Source organism: Ictidomys tridecemlineatus, chromosome 1 (genome assembly GCF_052094955.1).
Source record: "Ictidomys tridecemlineatus isolate mIctTri1 chromosome 1, mIctTri1.hap1, whole genome shotgun sequence".
NCBI lineage: Eukaryota > Metazoa > Chordata > Mammalia > Rodentia > Sciuridae > Ictidomys > Ictidomys tridecemlineatus.
Window position 1 is genome coordinate 211,214,365 of NC_135477.1, and position 25,777 is coordinate 211,240,141.

The 25,777-nt window shown below is 39.2% G+C and overlaps 1 protein-coding gene across 14 annotated transcripts in view; it reads right to left on the reverse strand.

Annotated features, from left to right (window-relative positions):
* Mast4 (microtubule associated serine/threonine kinase family member 4) overlaps positions 1-25,777 on the reverse strand; it is a 554,645-nt gene that overhangs the window by 18,004 nt on the left and 510,864 nt on the right. For 11 of the 14 annotated variants that reach the window (XM_078015707.1, XM_078015703.1, XM_040273127.2 and 8 more), the window contains 10 exons: positions 21,364-21,572; positions 19,876-20,014; positions 18,459-18,591; positions 17,464-17,629; positions 15,445-15,546; positions 9,936-10,058; positions 9,623-9,735; positions 7,581-7,708; positions 6,998-7,233; positions 2,678-2,878 (listed from right to left, as the gene is read on the reverse strand). In XM_078015707.1, coding sequence (XP_077871833.1) covers positions 2,678-2,878; positions 6,998-7,233; positions 7,581-7,708; positions 9,623-9,735; positions 9,936-10,058; positions 15,445-15,546; positions 17,464-17,629; positions 18,459-18,591; positions 19,876-20,014; positions 21,364-21,572 — 1,550 coding nt within the window. The remainder of the gene's footprint in view (positions 1-2,677; positions 2,879-6,997; positions 7,234-7,580; positions 7,709-9,622; positions 9,736-9,935; positions 10,059-15,444; positions 15,547-17,463; positions 17,630-18,458; positions 18,592-19,875; positions 20,015-21,363; positions 21,573-25,777) is intronic. The other 3 variants (XM_078015722.1, XM_040273130.2, XM_013356109.4) reach the window with 1 other exon arrangement.

Here is a 25,777-nt window from a genome sequence, read left to right on the forward strand (position 1 = left end):
TTAGTAAACAGATGCATTGTAAAACTGAAGCCTGTCAAAGAAACATCGAAGCTGCTTCTATTTTTAGCTGATGTTTCAATTAATATTTAAAGTTATGATTTCTTAGTTCTCTAATTAAAAGAGATTAGCTACTTTCTGGCTATGATACTTTTCTTTAATATATTTTAATTAAGGAAAAAAATCACGGATGCGTGTATTTCAAGTATGTCCTAGTGCAGAGAAGGCAGTTTTTACTACAGTAAAAGAAACTAGACTCCAAATCTTACACAAAACAATTTAATGTGGTCCTTTCCAAAAACACATGACCAGGAAACCAAAGATCAACCTACCAACTTCTTTTTTGCAATGTTATTGAACTAGTATTGATTAATGAATTTTAATAAAGAAAACACTAATGTGGCAACTTCTCCATAAAAGAATGACTCATTACTATGGTTACAGCTTGATTATCCACATGTAGTACCTGCAAATAAAATAAGGTTTCCTCTAGGATAAGGCAGATGAGATAGAGAAATTTTATGAGCAACTCAGCTCATATTCCAAAACACCAGTTCTACTGTTTTTAAGCAAACTGCTATGTTCCAAACGTCTCTGTCCCCCTCCGGACCAAAATTCATATGTTGAAACTTAATCTCCAAAGTGATGGTATTAAGAGATGGGACGAAGACCAGTGAGGTGGTGCATGCCTATAATTCCAGTAACTCAGGAGGCAGAGGCAGGAATATCAAGAGTTTGAGGCTAGCCTCAGCAACTTTAGTAAGACTGTCTCAAAATTTAAAAGAACTGAGATGTATGTCAGTGATAAAGCACCTCTGGTTTACTACCCGGTACCCACTCCCACACCCCCAAAAGTGGGAGGTTGATGACACCATGAAGTTTCTGCCTCTCCCAAATGAGGTCAGTGCCCTTGTAAGAGGCCTGAGGGAACCTGCTTCCCTCTTCTGCCTGTGAGAATATCTGGCAGGTGCCCATCTATCAGGACAAGTCCTTGCTAGACACCATGGCTGCTGGTGCCTTGATTTTTGGACATCCTAGCCTCTAGAGTTGTGAAGGATAGATTTGTTTTTTATAAATTACCAAGTCTATGAAATTTTGTTATAGTAGCTTGAACACACTGACACAAACTTTCAATTTATAGCTCATTATCACCATTTCATCAACATGGATCTAAACAGATATTATTAATTGGTCACGTGAAATTGTATGTGTGTGTGTGTGTGTGTGTGTGTGTGTGTGTGAGAGAGAGAGAGAGAGAGAGAGAGAGAGAAGGAGAAAAGAGTAACTTAAAGGGGGCGTTGAGTTTTAAATGTACGTTGTTGGCACCAGCCTACTGACTGGTCTGCAGTACCACTGAGAGACTCACTGCTGGCCACAGTAAGCTGAAAGTTCCAAGTTTTATTTTGTCCAAAGAAGAACAAAGCTAAATGTATCACCACCTCTATTCCTTCACTCTGACTTCATGAGGCATCCTGGTCAAAGAGGACCAGGATGCCTCTATATCCAATCCAAAGGTCAGGTAAGGGGAGGTACAGTGGTGTGAAGAGAATTTCACAGCATATGAGTGAGAAGAGGACAGAGACAGACCCAAACTGCAAAACGGCCAGGCCCCCAATCCTCTACCCCATGATGGTCTCCCTTATCACCCCAGATTGAATAGTTTCCCTAAGTGCAAGCCATCTCACCCACTTTTCAAATGTGGATAGAACCATGTCAAACTTACCTTCCTGTTACGCAGCTGCACTTGTGCTACACCTCAGGCTAAGAAGGGTCATTGAGACTGGGAGAAAGGTGTCAGCCTTATGGTCTAAACGGGATGTCTCCCAGAAATGGAATCTGCTAGAGTGAGTCCTACTCCTCAAATGAGCATTTGTTTATATCCCATTTCTTTTGGCACAAATACAAAATTCTAAAAATGCAAACAATCCCTTTTATACAAGGCCTGCATTCTTCCAAACACAAGCCATCTGCAACATAAGTTAGTTCCCACTTCTTCTCTATGGCTGTCATATGAGTGATGTCACAACCACCAGGGTGGATGTTTCATCCCTGCCAGTGGAGTTACTACAGACTTGGTAGAGATAAAACCAGATTGTGGAAAAATACTGCAACCCAATGAACCCATAATTTAGCCCAGTTTTCCAAAACAGGGCAGAGGTTGATTTGACTACCAGTAGGAGGGGGCATAGCTCAACTGACAGAATTGGGAAAACTTGTACTTTCAGTACTGTGTGTGACGCTGTGCATCTTTAGAAATGAAAATCTTTCATGTTCTGTATCTATTTCCTTATTAATTAGATGAGAAAAACTATACTTAGCTTTCCAAAACAGATGCTATAAACAGTTCTGTAAAGTGTATAAATGATATGCAGTGCAGAAAAGAAAAATCATTCCAGAAAGAGAAAAGAAAAGAAAGAAAGAAGGCTTCCTATAAAGGAAGGCCCTCTCATTCCCAGATGCAGAGAGGGAGATGAAACAGGTCGTGCATGCTGTTTGGGAGCCCCAGAGGTCCTGCAGGGGGGAATTCAGGGGTCCACAGGCAGGAACTCTGGAGAGCTGTCCTGGGACAACACCCCTTATTACTTCAAGCAATCCTGCATCTCAAATAGCATTCCAAGATGGGGGAATGGGGAGCACATGCACAAATCACACAATTTCATGCGGATAGATGTCTCTCTACCTCCTGGGATCATGAGGGACAGAGCACTGGCAGAAAGGGACTTTGTGACTTTCCCCGAGATTTTCTTTTTTTCTGTGCTTTCTAATCGCTGCCGAGCCATGTGAGAGGCGGGTTCACTGGATGGCTTTGAGGAATTATCTGTACTGTCCACACACTCGCTTCGTCCATTTATCTGATCCAAGTGCTCTGAAAAACTGCCAACTGTACAAAGAGAAAGGAATAGGCACACTCAGGAAAATCCAGGACAGGAGAGGTAGAGACGGCAAGAGAGAGAAGGAAGCACATACGCTGGGAGACGCTCTCCCATGTGGCCCGTGTCCAGACAGTGTCAGGCCAACACTGAACAAAGCCTTCAGAAAGATAATGCTGAGGAGGAGACAGAAGAGGTGTCCTTTCAGGCTTTGTTCTCCTTCTACAAAAGTCTGACAAATTCTCAATTGGTGATTCCATTTAACTGGAGGAATAAATTACTTTCCATACTCTATTTTTCAGACCCCATATGGAGATGACTGTTGTTCCTTCCTGGCCCCAGTAAAAAGCCATGCTATGATCTGAGCACTACCATAGGAGCACCAGGACTACACACTTCATGCTCTGATGCTCATGATCATCATCAATGTGGCTAATAATTTTGACGTGGGGGCATCACTGAATCACTCTATGTTGGCTCATAGCTGTTCACCTCTGACCATCTTCCTCAGTAGGCTCAGGTATGTCACCTACAGAAGAGTGGCAAAAGCATCTCGTTTGGCTTGTCCCATTGGAGCCTCCTTTTACTCTAAGCTCTTTGCAAATTGCAATGGACAAGACACAGGATATTACTGGCTACACTCCTCAGCGGCTCTCTCTCTTCCTGGCCCTTTATCTAGGAGGTGCGTCCTCCATTAACCTTCCCTGAAGTTAATTTCCATCCTCTCTAAGATACCCCTTACTTTATTAACCCTCAGTAAAAAACTAAAGCTGTTTATAAGTTAAAAAATCAGAGGCCGGGGTTGTAGCTCAGTGGCAGAGCACTTGCCTAGCATCTGTGAGGCACTGGGTTCGATTCTCAGTACCACATATACATAAAACAAAGGTATACTGACAACTAAAACAACATTTAAAATAAATCAGGACTACCCTCAAGAGAATGTAAACATAAGGAGGGGACAGCAATGGAGAATGAGAGAGGCCAACAGTACAGAAAGTTCTTAAGCACAAAGACATGAGTCCCCCTGGGACAAGCTGAGCACTGACTCATTTGTGTTTCTTCTATTCTTTATTACCCAGGTCATCAATTTTCTATTTCCTTTTTAAAAATCATTGATAGCACACTTTTGGCCATCCAAAAGAGGTGATGCTCATCTCATAAACTTATGAGACAGAAATATAGAATTTATGTTAATAGAATCCATTAATTAATAGACTCTAAGCCCCCTGTGATTAAAAATTTTCAACTCTATCATTTTAGGAACTATAATCCATGCAGAGTATGTACTGCCATTACAGATGCCGCTCCATTGAAAGATCAGCCAGCATGTTTTAAAGTGAGAACCACATGACATTCTTTGACCAGGACGGTGTAGCCTGATTTGACATAGCTAATATTTTCATTACGATGCTGCATACACACTACTCAACTGTACAGTGCTCATCTGGTCCTTGCTCTTGGAGGTGGTCTGGAGGCAGCTCTGGTCTAAGCTAAGGAAGCCTGGGGCTTGAGAGGGCAGTGTAGGAATAGCATATTTCATGGCCATCTACTGTACTCCAATTACAGGAAAAGGTTCATGGACTTCCATGGAGACCCCATTTTTTAAAATTTTTTTATTCTTTTTAGTTATACATGACATGGAATATATCTCTTTCTAATTAGAATCCTTATCCTGTGGATCTACATGATGTTGAGATTGACTATAGTGTAGTCATATATTTACATAGGAAAGTTATGTCCGATTCATTCCCCTGTCTTGAAGCACCCATCTTGGCCAACCAAAGAGGACAATCTTAAGGCAGGTATCAACAATGCTTTCATTCCTGTAGGTTAAATGCATTCTCACTTAGCTGTGTATCTATCCCAGTCCCTTAAAGAAATGAGCTACTGGAAGGACTTGACAAAACTGCTTCACAGGTCAAAAATTTCATCTCCTAAAACTTATGTTTACCTTTGGGTGAGTTATACATTTTCTCTCTCCTTCTAGTTGGGTTTGCTTGGAATCATTGACAAGAATAAAATGAAAAGCCCAATCTCTGGGTGCATTTGAGTACCACATCTACCATTGAGACTTGCTTTTCAAGAACTCAAATACCATGCTATCATAAAAAAAGAGAGAGAAAGAAACAGGTATAAAGTTGTGCAGAGTGTGGATATTCAATTATCTCTCATCTCTGCCACTTCATTTTGCAACACTGACTATAAGCATGTGCTTCCTTTCTGCCAATGGTAGATAATGTCACCTTAATGTTCTCTAAATGTCAAGGGTTCCTTCTTTTCGATGGTGGAGCAATATAAAAATCAACAAATTTAATTTTACTACAGTCACGGTTTTCAGGTTCCCTAATTACCCTTGGCTATAAGCAAATCAGCTCATCTCTCTATTCTGTACAACCCCCAAGGTCTTTGATTATTTTTAGTGTGTGTATGGGGGAGAGGGAAAGAGAATGGTGGTTTGAATCTATTAATCAAAATGCATGACAGGACCTAAGCAGAATTTTTTTTAATTATGAAAGTAATCAATCAAATGCTTAGACACCGTTCCCCTCCCTTCACCTCCTGCCTTTCTGACAGAGGCTGAAGATGCCAAGAGAGAATAAATAATTCACTATGTGAAGAACAACATGGAGGTGAATACGCTCTAGTCAGGGCAAGATAGCTAAGGCCTTTGTAACCAGGATTATAAAATACCAATATATCTACATTTGATTTGAGTACCAAGAATTGAAGGGAAGTAGGTTGCCCTCAACACTACTTTCACATTGCTATTCTCCTGGCTTTACCATTAGAATAGGTGCAATTATCCAACACAGAAACAACTGAGGTGAAAGGCAGTAAAAGAAAAACCAACCAACTCTACAATCATCTCTAAGCATATGCGAAATGCCACAGATACAAACTTTTTAGTGAAGCTGAAGTCAATCTAGCTGGTGAATTTTTTTTTTTGTGAGAGGGTGGGGATTAAAAAGAAAAAAAATCTTACACTATGAATATTCAGTTAGTTAAAAAAATATTGAGAAAAAAAGTTGGAATCATTTATGGTTATCAAACTAGCATAATGAATATGACTTAATAAAAACATTTACTATAGCAACCATAAGCCATATTCATGTTTCATTTTTTTTTGAAAAAGCATAAATGCACAGATTTATAGAAATATATGCTGTGCATGAAATTTTATAAAGCAGATGATATTTTAAATGCACCTCAAAGTCTTGTTGTGAGGGAAGTGCAAGTTTGTTTATCTAAGGGGAACACCTCTACTATTAAAAGTCAGCAAATACTTTAAACATCTATGGAGGTAAAATTACCAATGTCAGGAAGGTTGCTTCACACAAAAGTGCTGTCAAGGAAAAGGCTCAAACCCTTGACTGCCTCCCAAACAGGCAAACATGTCTCCGGAGTGTCTCACCCCTGCAGACTGGGAGGTACATTTTGTATGCAGAGGAGTTATTTCACAGGCATGTAAGACACAAGTTGAAATTGGGTTGGTATTTCTGACTTTCTCTCCCTTCTCTCTCAATCTGAAACATTCTGGGAGGTGTCTGTGAGTCTCACACGTAAGAATCTTGCTGCTCTAGTGTGAGTCTAATGTGCAGAGATAAGTTGTTTGCTGCAACGTGTCCCTTTACCAGAAGCCAACTCCTTCAAAGAAACTATCCATCAGCTCAATGCTGGAGGGAAAACTGGCTTTTATACCTGTCCCTTTTGGGGATTCAAGACATTTTCAAGGGTAGTTCTGATGACTTGACTGTTGGATATTGTCCCTTGCTCAGAACTCTTGAGTTAGATGCTACTACACAAGCTGTTCCTTTGCTGAAAATATGCTCCTTTAGCAGGTTCTGCCTGTCTCCAGAGGGTCCCACGGAAGCAGGAATCTGCTTCCTGTGGAAGTAGAGCCTGGCTTTAAGTTTAAACTATAGCTAGAACAGCTTGCTGTATGGCCAAGCACTGAGGCAGTCTCAAACAGCTGACCTGAGTTCTTGGGAGTTTGTCCTTCAAGCACAAGAAGGGGAGTCATGACAGGAATCCAACAGTATAAAACTGCCACCCCCACTGCCTGGCTTGGCTAGCCCTGGGACTCACTTAGACTGGTGGATGAGAGTGGCAGGCAGTGACCAGAGGCTCACCTGACAGGGTGGAGCTGCTGATGGTGCTGGCTGGGGTGGTGACCTCAGGTTCCTCCTGAGCACACTCTTCAGGAGGAAGGGCTGGCTTCCCAGGCTCCCCGTGAGGGTCTCCAGGACAGGGGGTGGCTTCATCTTGTTCTCCCTCTGCTGAAATTGCCAGTTTGGGAAGTAGGCCAGAACTGAGTTTGTGTCTGTTGCTTTCAGTATCTGAAGAGTTGGATGTCGACAACTGTTGCCTTAATTACAAACAAAAACAATGTCAAATACACACACCAGGAAATTGTGTTAGAGGTGAATTTTGGAATGAATCATGTAGAAATGGAACTTGGACAAGCCTAATGAAGACATGTGTCATGTGATGGTACTTAAGGTGTGTACCCAGAGCAGCCCCATTGGCATGTCCAGGGAACTTACTAGAAACACACAGGACCCATCCCAAGACCTTCTAGATCAGAGGCTCTGGGTTGGGCCCAGCCATCTGTGTTTAAGCAGGGCCCCAGGTGATTCTGATGCTTACTAGGGTTTAAGAACCACTGCCCTAACAGCCACTGTTAAAAGACTACTTAGGAGGCATCTCACATACACTTCAGAATATTCCGAACTCCAGCTTAACGTTTCCGTGGATGGCAAGGTTGTGCTTTTGGTTTTGTCCCCAGAGTCTTCTTTTTCTTCTCCTGAATTCTGAGTTATTCGATCTATACTGCTAAAGACCTGGAAGGCAAATAATCAGTGCTTGTTAATATCTTCTAGAAAGAGCTTGTCAAAAACCAAAAACCAAAAACCAAAAAAACAAACAAAAAACCCCAGAAGTCTTGGGAGGAAAAAGAGTATGATTAGAGTGTGAACTGGGACCAGGTATTAGGAAAGCACTTGTAAGGTTGTTTACTTGAATCCTGAGATGAAGTATCAAGAGTGAGTGAGTGTGTGTGTGTGTGTGTGTGTGTGTGTGTGTGTGTTTGGGGAGCTACAAATTCACTCCCCTCTCTCTCCATATCTCATGGACTTTGTATCTGCAAACAAAATCCTTAGATGCATTGGGGTTTCTAAGGCCTCAGGATCAATATGCCTCTTAGATTACTTTTTAACCATGAAGTCAATGAGAAAATAAAATAACAGAGAAAAAAATGGTATACTGGCTACTAGTCAGGGGTAGGAAGAAGAAAAATGAATTGGAATTGAGTGTGATGAGAAGAATAGATAATCTGTTTTGAGACTGGGTGGGGATGAGAAGATCGCCTGGGAGGAGGATTTTAGTACATACTCAGTGCTGAGAACCAGACTTATTTGTCTTATAGATCACATACACAGGCAGCTTCCTATGTTGCTACTGAGATTCCTGAAGAGGTTCAGGGGTTAGACAAATCTAAGTTTCAGCCCATTTTTTTTTTCTCCTTGTTTCCCCCCCCCCGCCCCCCCCCAGTATTGGGGATTGAACCCAGGGCTTCACACAAGCCAGAAAAATATTTTGCCACTGAGCTACTCTTCCAGCTTTTTTTTTTTTTTAATTTTTTATTTTGAGACAGGGTTTTGGGAAATTTCCAAGGCTAGCTTGGAACTTAAGATCCTCCCCTGCCTCGGCCTCCTAAGTAGCTGGGATTACAGGCATGCATCAGGGAGCCAAGTAGTCTCAGCCCATTTTTTAATCTTTCCTGTAAAACAAGGGTGCTGGGAGCCCAGAGCTGGGAGCAAGCCCCACTGCCTCATATTTGGCTATTCTCATGGGTACCACCATGACACCGCTACAATCTACCAGGACACAGAGGAAAAGAATACGCTTAGAGACAGGATACAGGAAAAAGAAAAAACCTTCCAAGGCAAAGAAGTAAATAGTATTTGGGGTGGTCTTTGTGGGCCATAGAACAGATCAAGCTCTAAGCACTCATTTAGAGTTAGGAAAGCCTTTGTATTGGCTCTGGGACTGACCTGCCACCACCCTCTCTTGGGAAATCTCTCCCTTTGTCATTGCCACCACTACAGAGGGGGTAGTGCTGGCCAATTTGCAGATACACTCTAGGTAATCATTTAGAAAAAGCTACAGAGCACTTTCAAATCATGAAATGCTACAAAAAAGCTAAACAATAAGCATGTAAAGTGCCATGGCAACAGAAAATATGTAGCAACTGAAAGTGGCAAGAGAGAGAGTAGGGTGCTGGGCAGGTCTATTTCCACTTTTCCTAGGACCCTACCCTGTCTCAAAACTTTTTTTTTTTTTTTTTTAATATTAACACTGTTAGTAAAAAGGCATCTTTATCAAGCATCTCCAAAATTCTAGCCTGATTCCTACTGCCTTTTCAATATGACTTATAATCTCTACTCCTGGTAGGCATACTGGTAAGTCACACTGGGTAGACAGCCACACAGAGATGACTACTTGGGCAAGTCTATGCCTCCAAAAGAACGTTTTTTAATTGGTGGGGAGAGAAAGATACTACCACAATAGGGTAGGGCCTGCTGACACCATCATGACAAGGTCATCTTCCCTAAACAAAAGGAATTTAAGTCCAGAGACATCAAACCCCAAAAGAGGCATGTGGTCTCCGATTCAGTCCAGCTATGTAGGGTCCCAAGTACTGGCCACAGGGAGCTCCTCCCAGAGACTGTATTTTGATGCCCCATTTTACTTACTTTTGAAAACCTGTGTGAACATGAGGAGAACTGCCTTATCTCCACATTAAAATCTTCATCATTAGTATCATCTTCTTCTTCAGTTTCCATATGATGATACTTCTCTGACCGAGCTGCAGAGAAATGTTTAGGAACAGTTCCAATTACTCAAAATGTCTGCTTTCAATTTAGCTAATTATGAATCTTTGTATCAAAGCAACATTGTGTTTAAGAACTTGTAGGTATGAGATTGGAAGGCTCAATAACGGAGATGATTTTTTTTTTTTTACAAAATAAAGGCCAAACAGTGTCTTATGTCGGATAATGCACATACTATCAAAATAACTTGTGTCATCCTCAGATTCCAGTTGGGGAATAAATTCTGCCTTCTGTCTCAGCAAACTGTTCCAGTCTAAAGAACGGAAGAAGCGATGCTGCTTGACTTCGTATGCACCACCTGGAAGAGAAGAGGGTGGAGACAGAGCAAAGTGGTAAACTATCCTCCAAGTCGAGGTCTTAACAGCTGAAATATTAATTGGCAGAGAAGTAAAGACATCATGGAAATCACACTTGTTCATTCTACAACCAAAACTCGAAGAAAAAAAAATGTTCTATAATTTATCAGCAGGAGATCAGATTTTGCTAACAGCAGTGGCTATGGCAGTTTTTCTTTGTTAATTTTTCCATGACTTCTTCCATTTTTCAAAGGTTAATGATGTGGCCACTTAAAAACACATTATGCTGAACCTGGGGATGTGGACGCATGTTGGCCCAAAGCAGGCTTACTCATTACAAACCCAAATTCTAACAAGGTGCAAAATGTGTTTACATCAATGTTTCCTCTGGGGTAAGGTTAATAATGATGAATTTTTCCTAAATAATATATAATGGTTACCATTCAATTTTATTGGATTGCTCATTAACATATGTAGGCATTAGATTCTGTGGCTTAGATTCTTAAGTAAGGAACTTACAAACCTGTTTGATGGATTTATAATGCATCCCATAAAAATGAACCATGATTCCTAAGGGGTTTTTTTTTTGGCGGGGGGGTAGTACTCAGGGATTGAACTCAGGGGCACTGAGCCACATCCCCAGTCCTATTTTGTATTTTATTTAGAGACAGGGTCTTATTGAATTGGCTTAGTGCCTTGCCACTCACTGCTGAGGCTGGCTTTGAACTCTCGATCCTCCTGCCTCAGCCTCCCAAGCTGCTGGGATTACAGGCGAGCACCACTGCAACCAGCGATTCCTAAGTTTTAAGCTCCTTTTTGCCAAGACAGCATGATAGCACAATGTGAGATATTTTTAATTCAGTTCATGATTTTCAATAGTGATTTTGAAAATGCAGGCTCATATAGTATACTACCCTATGACCATATCAAGAGAAGAGGGTACAAATTATAAAATCATAGCACAGGAATCCAAACTGCCTCCAGCACACAAAGTTGATGAGAGATTTCTCCAAAGAGCAATACTAGGGTCTACTCAGACTCTCTGCCTCTAGTTGGAATGTAAAAGCTTCTTCCTTGTGGAGTCACACAGGCATCTCATCCTGTCCTCTGAGGGATACAAAAGAAACAGGATAGGAAATGGAAGTAATATGGAAATTGGGCTGTGAGTCCTTTGAGAGAAGGGGTGCTGTGGCTCTGTCCTTCTAGCACGAGGCACAGTTTTGACTCTAGCTTGAAACCCGGGAAGAAGAAACTGGTGCTCCGGAAACAACTTCAGAGAGAGAAAAGTAAACCAATCGAAATCACCCCAAAGAGGGGAAAAAAAGACCTTCTTCTTTAGAAAGCACTGGATTGGAATCTTCATCTGAGTTTCTATCCAGGTGTTTTCCATATTTCTAGCTACATCCTGAAGTCTGAGGTTAATAACAGCAGCAATAGCACCAGTAGTTAATGTCTTGTGGGTCGACTTTATGCCAAGTATTGCAGTGCATTCTGTAGGTATCTTGTTTCCCTTAATTAAATCATTGGAAATAACCACACAAGGAATTATCAACTCCATTTTTAGATGGGAAAACTAAGGAAAAGCAATCAAGCACACTGGACTGAGATCCCTTCCGAGGGTAAGGAGGAGGGGCTAAACCCTGCTCTGTCTGCAACACCCAGGGCAAGTCTCAGTGTCTCAGTCCCACCCACATAAGAGAAGGCTTGCATACGTTGCCTCCACACCACCACCTCTCTCCTGCCTCAATCTGAAATGGATTCACAAATTCCAGTACCTGGGAGCGCAGCCAATTCATGTGACTGTTCTACAGTACCTCCTCACATCCCACTTCAGTCCCTTGTAACATTCTGGCTGTTATCTCACCCCAATCCATAGCTCCAAACAGCTGCCAGTGACATTTTCTTCTAGGGCTCTTTTACTTGGAGAAGCAGAATACAAAGTCATGAGGGCTTTTTCCCTATCCAACTCCCCTACTGTGTTGACAACAAGGGGTGAACAAGAGTCAAGCCCCGATGACATGCATCTCTGCACTCTTAGCCCTGCCAGGCTTCTACTGTACCATAATGACTAGCATGCATTTCAGCTGCTGTTGGTGGGAATGTATCACTGGCACACTCTGACATTCTGGGATGCTCTACTTCACCCAGAGAAACAGTGTATCCAAGGTCAACGGCTACATGGCACTTCCAGAACATATCAGTGCCCTGCCTGCCACACTCTTGGACCCAAGCTGATGAAAACCTCCACTTCCTCTTTTGGACTATGACAAATTGATCTTCCCCAGGGAATCAGCCCACTGGGGATCCAGTTCACATTTCTCATCCTTTGGCCTTTGAGCCTCCCTGAGAAGGAGTGGGTCCTGTTTCTCATACATTTATGGAGAGATGAGGAAGAAAAGAATTAAAGAAATAAACTGGGGGAAAATGATCTGCTAAACTGTTAGAAAAAGTATAGGTGATAGCTTTATGAGATATATGCAAACAACTCAAGCAATGGTAGCTCTCAATGTAAGAATTCACCATGAAGGGAAGAGAAGGGAAGTTATTTCTTGAGATCCTATTATACATGAGTTCAATGTACTAGAGATCCTCATGAACATTTTTTTATGTACAACTCACAATAATCCTATGAGGTGTCGAGTGTGCCCATTTTCATAGAGTAGGAAACTAAGACTAAGAGCAATAAAGAAACTGCTTGAGATCTCATAGCTGGCACATGGAACCACCAGCACTCAGTCATGTCTGAGCAACTCTGAGATCCAGTGAGCCAGGCTGCCACTCAATTCTCTGCGAGTTCAAGAGCATAGTTCAAGGAGGGCAAGGTCCCAGACTGCAAGTTATGCTTTGGCACCAATATTCTCCCTTGAGTTTTCTCTTTTCATGGAATTTTCTTAAACATCCATTATGTTCTTCACACCCTTTTTCTCAGCCTCTCTAGTCTCTCGGGCAAATGTGCATTCGCACATTTTCACGGTGCATTATTTTGCCCGTTAAATATGCATTAAATACAAAATGCTGTCATTGGAAGCTGCGTGGCAGGCCTGTAGGATCCTCAGCCTCATTCTCTAGGCCCTACCGGGACCTGTCATGTTGGACCTGCCTGATTGGCAATCACTTCTTGACAATGCAAAGAGCTTGGACAGGGTCTTTTCAGTGTCTCTTTTATGCTTTTGCTAGGGGATTTCTCCCTCAAGCTGTCAAAGATTAAAAAGACTGAAAGCAGCAACCAGAAAATGTGCAATCAGAAAATGTGCAGAGAAATAGCTTGCAGCATATGATGTACATACGTGGGTATGCTGACCACCATCACAGCCCTGTCTTATTAAGTCAAGTCCAATCAAGAATCCAGGTATTCTTGGAGGAGAGAAAAGGGCACAATATCAAATACAAAACTCTCTAAACTGATACTTGAACATCGGAGGAATAGGGACTCTTGAGTGTGCTTTAGAAAGGATGTGCCCACTGAAATATATATTTGCAGTCAGATCTTAGGACAATATTTCTCTAAGTCAGCTGAGCTGGACATCTGAATAGATATTTGTATTATCACAAAGAAATCTTAAAATGTCATTGCTTCTCATATTTTGTCTGAGTAAAACTCACTCCTCAAAACTCTGCCCCATACTTAGTCTTGACACCAATTCTTTGATGGATACTAATGTCTCTTGAACCGTAAAGCACATCTGACTGCAGGCCACAGAAGGTAGAAAATAATGACTTTGCTAGTTACTTTGGACAATGGAAAAGCAAATAGGGTGGGAGGAAATATAAAGTTGGAGTTCAGTGGACTCAAAGGTAGGGATGACACCACCATGTATGTTTCATATGTGCAAAAGGAAAGCATGAATTCAATGACAAGCAAAAAATTCAAAGTGGCACCAGTACTATTAGACCCAGTTCGAAGAGCCTTACCTAGATGACCACTTTTATCCTCATTTATCCTGTGAGGTGTTATTACTAAAACCTCCTTTTCACAGATGAGAAAACAATGAACAGAAAGGCAAGTAACTTGCGCATGGTCACACAGTTGAGATTTAAACTCAGGTAATCTGACTCCAGAGCTTGTGCCCTTAACCTTGATTTACATTGTTTCCCAAGTTAAAGTCCACTCATCCACTGAAAAGAGCAGAGGCACCTGGAGCTCCAGTTAAAAGGCTCAGCTCAAAAACATTTCCTATTAAGCCCTGATTTAAAACCTTCTTGAATTCTCTAATGTAGTTTTTGCAAATTTTCTGTGTAAAGGACAAAGCAGTAAACATTTTAATCTTTGTGGGCCACAGAGTCTGCTCATGATTACTCGATTCTGCCATTTTAGAATGAAAGCAGCTACAGAGAACATGTTGAATGAATGGCTTTGTTGTGCTTCAATAAAACTTACAAAAATAGGCAGTGGACCAAATTTGGTCTATAGGCTATATAGTTTGCTAATCTCTACTCTATGTATTATCATAAACTTTAGCTATGCAGCATTCCAATCACAGGTCAATGGGAATCTGAGGGTGTATGTGGAGAATAGTATAAATATTTGGAACTATTGCAAATGATCTTTGTCTTAAAAAAAATGGGGGAGAGATTTATTTTTTGTCTTTTCTGATATTTCTATTAAAATGTGGTAGATATGAAACATTTTATAGTAAATAATCCATATTAAGCCAACCACTTATTCTGATGAAAATTATGGATACTGGCTAGCATATGTGCATTCAGATTTAATATTTTAGTCTCATAAGGCAAATGCACATGCTCAGGCAAACTGGGATCTCTAAAAGTCTGTCTATTCAGAATACATGGAAGAAAAGGAAGCAGAAAACTGACAGCAGAACAGTTAAGAAAAACAATCAGCAAGAAACAAACCTATCTACTTCATCTTGAATAGCAGTGGCTTTTAATCTCCTCCTTGAATCATGGCGCTGATCACAATGATATGACAGCATGGTTCAACCCCAGGCCCTCTTTCCATTAATTAGTTTGAGTACTGATAACCCCTTTCAAAGCCTGTGGATAGCAACCTGCTGGGTCAAATCTTTATGTGAATATATATTTCAAAAAAAAGTTCCACATATTTAATTCTCTATTTCAAATTACTTAAGATGTATGGTTTTTAGGACAGAAGAGTTGCATATGCCCTTGAGATTTACTTATTGAAACAAATAAGAATTTCTGTTTTGCAAAACATGAAAACAAAACAAGAACAAAATGACCCTAATGATGTCTACACTGGTCTTAATCAGAAAACAAAATGCCAAACAATGTTGCTATAATGTAGTCATGAAACACATCAACTAACAGATGTTGCCTATACAAAAGCAAAACACAAAGGCCTCAGATTGACTCACAAATGCACTATTTCTTGCATATTGACAAAAATCAAAACACATGAGCTCTAACCTGTACCCAGCCTTTCCAGAGGATTCTGCCTGAGAAGCAGAGTGATTAGATCCTGGGCATCTGGTGGTGGGGCCTCATCCTTCTCAGGCCAATTGATTTCATCTGGAAAAAAGAAAAGTAGTTAATAACTATTTCTCAAAGGGTGGTCCAGGTCCCAACAGCATGGACTCACATACATATTTGTTGGAAATGCTCATCTCAGGCCCTGCTCCAGAGCTACTGAGAGAAGAATTGCATTTTAAAATCTTTAGTTAACTCCTCTACAGAGTCAACTGTGAGCAGCATTATTTTACAAGAAACAAATAGCACAGCTTTCCACACGATAGGATGAAACTATTTCAATAAGCAGTATCTGGCAGAACTGGCTCCCACAAGTTGTGCCCTCTGATTATTAAGAGGACTCAAATATGAAAAATTGTGGTATATATGTGTATTAAGAATTGTAATGCAAAAAAAAAAAAAAGAGGAATCAATATAAAAAAACCCTCCAAAATTCCTGTGCTTCACGTGCCCACCTACTGGGGATCATCCAAAAGTATGATTTTCTCTCTTACTATCCTCATCTAAAAATTTGGCCACAACTACAGAGCTCTTTGATCCCAAGAAGCAAAAAGTTATCTTGCAAAAAATATTTATAGAGACAAAGGAAAGGTCAAAATACTAAGACTGAAGAACAAGAGTAATACCCAAAGTAATCTTAATAATGGAAGTGTTTAAAATCTGTCATAAATATTAGAATATGTTCTCACTCTAAAGGAGTTTGCCTGAAGATAGGTGTGCGTGCCTGTGCGTATGTTAATGCAATAAAAACATGAGTTATTTCTGTGTGTGCCTGCCTCTAGCTTCCTCTGCTGTGGTTTAAATCTGATTTGGAAAATAAAACATGAATATGCATCTGAGCCGTAAGGCATCAAGAACAAAGCCAGCATTTGCTGCTTGTGTTAATTAAACAGTTGATTCCCCTTGCCACTCAGGCCTTAGTATGTCAGAAAACAGTCTAGTTATAAATCCATAAACAGCTCAGACATTGTATAAAGGGGTTGTACACTGCAGGCAACTCACAAATCTACTTTGTTAAAGTTTACAAATATGCCTGGCTTGCAAAGTCAATGTTAGAAAATATTGTTGTGATTAAGGGGCTCCTCATCTGCAAAGTAAATTTTTCCCATATTTCCATTGCTGGCCTATGTAAACACAGTCCAAAAAAGACTGGAGGTGGCTGATAGAGATGTCAGTGATGCCTGACAAACTTCCAGGAAGAGAGGTCTTTTTGATCTATGCTTTAGGAAAATGTATAATATCAGCAGGTAGGGTAGTGATAGATCCTATTTAATTATAATTTAGCTTTGCCACAAGCTGCATAACAATAGTGAGGGTCAGCTTGCAGGCTAAGATCTAAAGGTTATTGAATTTTAAATGAAAGATGAACAGCTGTTGCAGAAATAACATTACACCATAACAACTACCAATGAAATCATTAACAATCTGTGGATTCAATTTGCTTCCTTCCCATTCTCATTATTTATTATTTGGTAGATATTTGTTTTCGGGTTTATTACATTTTTGTTAATTTCTTCATTGTGCCATTAGCCATTTTTTTCCCCATTTATGTAAATGGTACCCGCATTAACCTTTCCTTCCCTGGTGCAAGTTTTCTATTACGGAAAGGAAGACCAGATGATATTTAAACCATTTGTAAATCCCACACCAATTTCTTTGGTTAAAAGGAAAAAAAAAAAACCCAAAAGAAAAAAGGCACACAATAAAAGTTGGGTACATCACTAGCACATTTTCAAATTCCATGTTAACAAAACTTTCTCAGATCAGTTTTCAACACATAGTACTCTCTCGAGATTACAAAAGTCAGTTATGTGCTGATGAACAAGTTCTTTTAATTTGTTGGCTCAACTGTTTGATAAAGGTTAATATTTTAGTAGTGAAAACTGTGGCACTTTACACATTTACATTGAATAGCTGCTTCCCAATAGTGACTTAAAGATAACTCCTGATGATATTTACCGCTGATGACTTGTCCAAATAGCTCTTCTGGAGTATCCCCAAAGAATGGCACACATCCAACCAGAAATTCATAGAGGATTATCCCCATGGCCCACCAGTCCACTGGCTTCCCATAGCCCTGCCTCAGAATCACTTCTGGGGCGATGTATTCAGGTGTACCACAGACCTGAAAGATTATTGCAATATTAGAATAACTGGAATATTAGACATGAATTAAAATGAACAAGATGACTATGAATTATTTTGCCTAGAGTATACCAGCTTAGCTACATGGAAACATATGGACTAAGACCTTAAAAATAGCAATGATGACACTAGGCAAATTATCACTTTAATCCCAAAGAAGAATAGTTTAAAATTCTACTTGAATTCAGTTTCAAATTGAGAATCTGACGCTGTTTGGTCATTTTACCTATTTTACCAAATTAAAAACATTTCCAATACTTAAAAGAGCAATGCATTTTTAATCTGTCATAATCAGGAAGAATTTTAATACTTGTATCTCTGAACTGATTCACACCATGGTATTTCATAAAGGCATGATGGTTGAGATGTGTTTACCTTAAGTAACTTTACAATGAACAGATTGTGGGCACTTGGTAATGAGGCATGCTTAAAGGGAAATGGGCCATGGCTTGGATTTTAGAACCCGTGATTGTACAATGCATCATGAGTTTCAAGAGTACTCTACTGAGACTCCTGAATTCCTTACAAAAACAGTTTTCCATTTGTCTCTCTCATACTCTCACTTGTGTGCAATTAGATCGTTCGTCTTGCTAATAGACCATAATGCTAGGGGAGGAATTGTGGAAGGAGCGGACAGTTCAAAGAGGCCCAGGGAGACAAATGGGAGCAATTTGCACTTTATTAAACGTAAGGCTTATACAGACATCTAAACCACCAGCACTAATGTGAAGACAGTATACACAAGCGGATTTCATTGGCAATACCATACTTTATATTTCTCCACTGCATGGAATAGCATGTGAGCTTACCTGTTTATCCAGGAACTCTCGAGCATCCTTCTCAATATGACCCTCATAAAGATTGGTAGTCATGCTCATTAGTCCCACCTTAGATAAACCAAAATCTGTCAGCTTTATGTGCCCCATGGAGGTGACCAACAAGCTATGAAGCAAAAGGACACAGAGAACAACAATCACTTTGAAGCTGTTTCCGTGTTTTTAGTTTTCCTTATTCCCTCATCAATTTGTAAGACTCTCGCATATGTATCAGTATCAACATTATTACCCAACCTGGCCTGGAAAGAGACATAGTCACATAAAGCTGTCAAATACTTGCCCCTAGTGGCAGAGAACAATTCACAGGGTGGGGCCCAAGGCAAAGCAAAGCTGATAATCTACTTGGAGGATAGTTTTTATGACACTGTGAAACTTAGACAAATTCAACTATGGAAGTTTGATTCCTTTCCAGTTTCAGAATAAGAGAGTAGAAAGGGCTATCAGTAATTTCATATCATACATCAGGAATTAAGATAAGCAACTCATCTGTGATTCAAGTGAAACAGATTAAAACACTTGGATGGAAAAAATGTATTGTTTCAGATTTCCACTTCCAGCTCTTATTTAAATTTGTACTCATTAACCACAAAACCTATATTTCTTATTTTACATGCAAGGAATTTGCAATTGAATATATTTAAAATTTTTAATTTTAATTCAAAAGAAAAAATTTAAATAGTATATATAGTATTAAATAAACAAAACACTAAAGGAATTAAAGAATTAAAAAAACTACTGGAAGGAAATATAGCAAAATTCTAATTGTTTTATTTGGTAATATTATGCTAAAATTGTTTTCTTCTTTTTTCCTCTGTGTTTTCCAAATTTTCTGGAATGAGGATGAGTCCATTTTATCATAATTTTTTCAAAACAATACCTTTTTAACATGTAATTTTTTAAATCATTTCAATCAGTGGAGAAAAACATGAAATATTTAATAAATAGCATCAAGATGAATAGGTAGTTATTTGGGGAAAATACTCTATCTCAAATCAGATACCAAAATGAATTTCACATAAATTAAAAACAAAATTTAAGTAAAATAGAATATCAAGTAAATTATTTTGAAATGGTATGGATTACCTAAGTATGATATCAAATGTAGAAACTATCTAGAAATTCTTTCAAAAGTTTACATCACAAAGAAAAAAACTTCAAAAAAATTCACTCTGGGTTTAATCTTTTCCTCCTATTTCTCATAAGTTATTATTATAATGCTGGCATTATAGCTTTTAAAAATTACATAAAATCGCCATATACGCTGTTAAAATAACTCAATTTGAACATTATGGAGGAATTTAAAAATATACAAGTAGCATTAAAACATTTTGTACACATTAGAAAACAATTGGTATTTGTAAAAGGACATGTGTTTCATCAGTGTACATACTTATCTGGTTTCAAATCCCTGTGTACAATCCCATAATTATGTAGATATTCCAAGGCCAAGACGGTCTCAGCAAAGTACATCCTGGCCATATCAACAGGGAGAGGACCCATGTTTTTCATTAAGGTAGCACAGTCTCCCCCTATTAAACAAAGGGAAAAGATTTAGTAGGTAGAGTGTCAACTAGGATTAACAAGGACCACCTGTTTCTTTAGCTTTCAGAATTTCAAAGCAGAACCACATTTGTAAGACATCCCATTCATAGTGGAGACTGTGTAAAGTAGTCATGTTCTAATTAAGAAGTGGAAAAAATAAAGATTTAAGATGCAGGATTTAACAGAGCAGGCTTGGCTCTCAAGTAAAACTGTATTTTGAAGAACTGCTAGCATGACGTCAGGATTATGGTAACAATTTAAAATATGTCAGTGTAAAACATGGATTTTGGAAATGGCCTACATGAGTTTGAATTCTAACTCTGCTCTTAAGGCTGAGCTCTTAAGCAAACCAGTCAGGGTAGTCTTGATTTCTTCATCTACAACATCAGGCTAGTAATAGGGTGGAATTTTTATGAGGACTGCAACAATCTAATAATCTGGGATACTGCTCAACAATATTAGTTATTGTTGTTGTTAAAATAACCACAACAATGGTTAAGAAAGCAAAGCACTGGTGCTGGAGAGGGTGATGGGTGGAAGTCAGGCAAGCCTGGCTTTTGTCCTCAAGCACTCAGTATCCAGTAGTCTCCCTTTCTTGGACTTTGTTTCATTCACCTGCAAAATGAAAAGGTTTAGCTAAAGGACATTCACTGTTTCCTTGAGTTTTATAGTTTTGCAAATCTGTTCAAACAACAAGGACTCGATGCTCTGAAAACTGTTTTGGCCTTTACTGATCTATTCATTTTATTCACTTTATGTCAACAAGTCATGGCCACTCAAGATCTCAGAAATTTAATGGGGAAAAGATAGAAATAAGGATTTTAGAGTATTTAAAAGGCAGACCACAAACCACTTTTAGAAGGAAGAAAAAAAGCTGAAACTCAGGAAGACTGGCTGGATTTTCCTGGCTGTCTCTTTTTTCTCCTAACTCATTTTAAATTTCACAACATATCCTGAAGAAGATATACTTCTAATTCATTTAAGAAGAACAATATTAATGAACACTTTTGTGATGTGTGATAAAAAATACATGGGAAAAATCCCATGGCCTATATTCCCACTTTAATGACCAACTGAGGGGAGGTAGTTAAGATTGAAAGCTATTTAAAAAGAAAAACAACCTTTTTCCAAATAGCACTAATTTTCCCATTGTTATAGTAGAGGAGGCACTTTACAAGCAATTATCAGAAGATAATGACTGGGAATACAGCCATCTCATTGCCTGGCTTCAGTTCCTACATGGCTATAACTGTTATGCGGCACAAACACAGCTTCTACAACACAAATGAGAGAAGGACTTCTGGGTACAGGTGCCGTTTCTCTGAGACAGATTTACCTTCCACGTATTCCATGACCATGCACAAGTGGCGCCTTGTTTCAAAGGAGCAATACATGCTCACAACAAAAGGGTTTTCTGCAAAGGTTAGGATGTCACGTTCCACAAAGGCCTGCTGGATCTGGTTTCGAAGGATGAGGTTCTGTTTATTAATCTTCTTCATGGCAAACCTCTGCCGGGACTCCTTATGTCGAACAAAGTAGACTGCCCTAAAAAGGACCACAAGTGTTGGAGTTCACAGGAAGAAAGGAGGTAAGGACATCTTAGGGATCCACTAAGCCTGCAATCATTGACTTAAGTTCATTCAGCTCTATACATATACTATACTGGAAACTGGGAACATCCCTAAATTCCGGGACCCATCCCTTGGCTAGATTTATTTTTTTTCTAAATTTTTTTTTTTCAGTAAAGGTCATATATACAGCATTAAATTCACTGTCATTACTGATAAAAGGAGCTGGGCAGTCCCCAGAGGGAGCCAATTTCCAAAAGCTAGTTGATGTTTTCAGTTTTTCCACAAACAAAACAAAATCCAATATCTAAGTCAGAACTGGGAAGAATTAACAAAATTACATACAGATCACAAACTAGATACTTTCTAGCATTAGACATATGTTAGGTACTTTTGCTTGACTAAAGCAATAATTTTCTAAATAATACCCTTGGGATCTGCAAAAAGGAGAGTATCTGGTTTCCAATTGAGAGTAATTTACTTCCCACAAAATCTCCAGATAAATAAGTGGGTAAGAGGTTATATGAGGCCGTTCTGTGACAAAGGGTAGCGTATTTTCTTACTATGGACATCAGCATATGCTACCCTTAAGTCTGTTTCAACAGAGAATGCATGTTTTTAACAGAACCATGGACAGCCATGTAACTTTGTTCCTGCTCCCTCTAATCCCTGGCCAGGGTGTTAGGAAACTTGACTATACAATGACCAGACCAGTCTGCACTTGAAATCTGCCTGAACTCTAATCCCAGTACTCTGTACAGCAAGACAATGACTTCTTGGGGATAAGGTAGAGAAGGAAATAATTAGGAGGAGGAGGAGCCTTAATGTCCCATCAGGATAAGAGTAGCAACAAGGACCATGTCCTGACTGGGCTCCATTCCTCACAACTCTTCCCTCGCCTGCCATCATCACCAGAGACAGCTTTAAATTCTTCAGGAAGGCAGTGATGAAACAGATAATTGACTTACAGTTATCAACTTTTAGAAGTGTATAATGAGTCACATCCTACAACCAAATGCAGTTATCAAATAAGAAATAGTTTACAAAAAAAAGGCTACTAATCAGTGAAGAATATCTTGTGGGTATCCTTCCAAAACAAGAGGTTATATGATCTGAAATGCTCTGAACACTGGTTATTCACTGTGCCTAAGCAATGACTGCAAGGAGGACCAGGGCGTCCTGGGCCCTGCTGAACCACCATTATCCAGCTGAATCACTAGTGTAATTCTCAAGTATATTCAAAAGCCCAGTTTAATTAATGTAACGTCTTTCTTGTACATGTTCAGCATTAGTTTTTCTTTCAAGTATATATCTCTTTGTCTTTTCATTGTATTCATTTTTTTCCTCTGCTCCCCAAATCACCTATTTATGTCATCTATCTCTAAGCATTTGGAAGGGCTTTATTCTTTCTCTTATTCCCCTTTCTCTCCATTTCTTGGGTCTCTAGGTTTTCCTTTACTGTGGAATAAAAATCTCTCTTAACTACCATCCACAGAATCAACACACTGAATAAACCTGGTGCTGGTTATTCCCATTCTAAACAAAAGTAACGTGGGATCCACCCCCCTGGGTGTCCATTACTTTCCTCAGGGACTAGCAATCCTTGCAGCATGTGCAAACCAAGCACCCCTGCTCCCCCAGACTGGGTCTATACATACCATCCATCCTGTTTTGAGGCTGGACTTCATATCAAAACTAACTTAAATATTTAAACCAATGAAACCAATGTAATGTGATGGACAATAAGAAGCTCTGTTTTATATGTATATATAAACTAAAGAAATGTTTTAAAAAATTTTGACAGACACAAAGTACTATATAAAATTCCTATTGATTTATAGGAGGTGAGATTTCCAAAAATTGAAAACATCGTAAGTATCTAGACTGCTACATTCAAAATGATTCAAGTTCTTGTACTTATAAAGAAGCTAAAATTTGGGGCTGGGATTGTGGCTCAGTGGTAGAGCCCTTGTCTAGCATGTGTGAGGCACTGGGTTTGATTCTCAGCATTGCATACAAATAGATAAAATGAAATTCCATTGACAACTAAAAAATATTTTTAAAAAAAGAAGCTATAATTTGGGGCTGGGGTTGTGGCTCAGTGATACAGTGTTTGCCTAGTACATGTGAGGTTCTAGGTTTGATCCTCAGCACCACATAAAAATAAATAAGTAAAATAAAGATGTTTTGTCCAATTACAACTAAAAAAATATATATATGATTTGAAACTTGGCTGTCTGGAGAAGTCTGGCATCTAAAGACCAGTAAATTCATATGTATTTCGGTTAAATTAAAATGTTTAGGTACATTTTTAAAAGAACTTTCTACTTTAACCAACTTTTTAATAAACTTAACTACCTAGTAATTCTCCGTGCATCAGATAAAGGGACTTTACTGTATTTTTCTTTTTCCAATTTCCAATTAGATAAAATCAGAAGTCTATAGATAATTTAAGCTGCTTCTAATCTGATGATGGTAGAAGGATTTCAAGACAGATCACAAAGGGGTGAAGAAATTAACTAGCTCATTGCTTAAATATAAGCACTGAGAAACAAATAATTGTCATGAAAAGGGATTTCTGAAATAGGGAATATACTTTTAAAGTAAAATTAAGAATGCAAAATATTAAAAAGGAAAAGCCAGTACCTTTCTATTGCTTGCCTCTTTCTAAGTGTTAATTAGAATGCACTTGCTTTCTATTTCTTCCCTTAATAGACCCCTAGATATATATTCTGATTTTCACATTTAGACTATGACAAGGCAGCCATTCTGATTTTAAATCAAGGATCACCAAGTCTTACATAAATAGTTGTTCTGCAATATTTTCTAAGAACAATAGGAAGGACAGGAAGAATGGAATTGTATAGGACTGTATGAAAAAAGTTGACTAGGATCTTGACTAGCTCTCTTTGTGGCACTGTATAAGTAGTGCTTTAATCTGTAGTTTCAGATTTTCAATTTATAAAATTTGATTTGACTGTCAATCTGTAGTCTCAGGTTTTCAGTTCATAAAATTAGGAGGTTGGCAAGACCTCCAAATTAGAATCTGCTATAACTGTTTTTTTTTTTTTTTTGGTATGTTTTATGTTCTTGGTTTTTTCCTTTGTACTCTTTTGGGAATATTATTCTTCATGCTAGAATTTGTTTACTTGGTAATAATTATTTTCTTTCACATACACCTTTCCTCCTATAGGTCAAAGTTCTAGACCTACCTGAGCCATTAAAGAGTAAGAGATTGCAAAAGAGAGGAGAGAGCAGGAGAGAGCAAGAAACAGAGAGGGACAGCAGACAGCAAACTTCCTAATGCCTGAACATTGCACCGAGCAACTTTGGCTTCATGTTTCTCTGTTTCCTGTCCCTAGGGGTTGTTTTGTTTGAAAAGGCTTCTTCCACCTACATCCTTGTGAAATAGCAAAATCCAAGGGAGGGAGATGAGGTGCAGTGGAAGGGAAACCAGGGACTCCTGTTCTCAGGAAGTCAAGCTTCACTCTATCCAGGCAGGACTGGGGTGTAAAATGGGGTAGAGAGAAATGGACTTGAAGCTGACAGGACCTAGAGCCAAATGAATGCATCCTATTTGGAGTGTGAATGTCTAATGTGTATAAAATTATGCATGGATCAGAGAGCCCACTATATGAGACTGGGTCTGCGAATCTGCTTGTGGGAATGAGGGGGCAAGTGTTAGAGGGAAGCAGTGAGGAAAGGCAAGGGGGAGTGTGCAGCAGAGGGAATGGGTCAGCTTGCACACATGTCTCCCTGATAAACATCCTGGCCCCAAATAATGACAGAGTAAGGGGCATCGAGGTTAGAAAGAAAGGCGAAGTGGTGAAGAAATGCAGTGCCTTTCAAATTTAGTGTTTTCTCTTTTGAATCAATTTTATTCTTTCTCTTTCAAAACATTTTGAAGTTATAACTTAAAAATCCAGGACGTACTTGATAGAAGGAGGAGGATCACTATACCTCAGTTAAGATAGCTAAAAGTTTTAACCAAAAGATAATTAAGGGAGAGTCCTGCTTGGAATACGAGGCTATGTGACCATATCTCTGAGCCTCTCTTTCTCCACATTCAAGTGGAAATAAAATCAACTGCCACACCTGGGGCTTTGGTGAGGAGAGCACATAGATGTGTGTTTTAGCATGAAAAGCAGAATCCCTTCCTAATGAGATGTTGGTTCCCAGTAC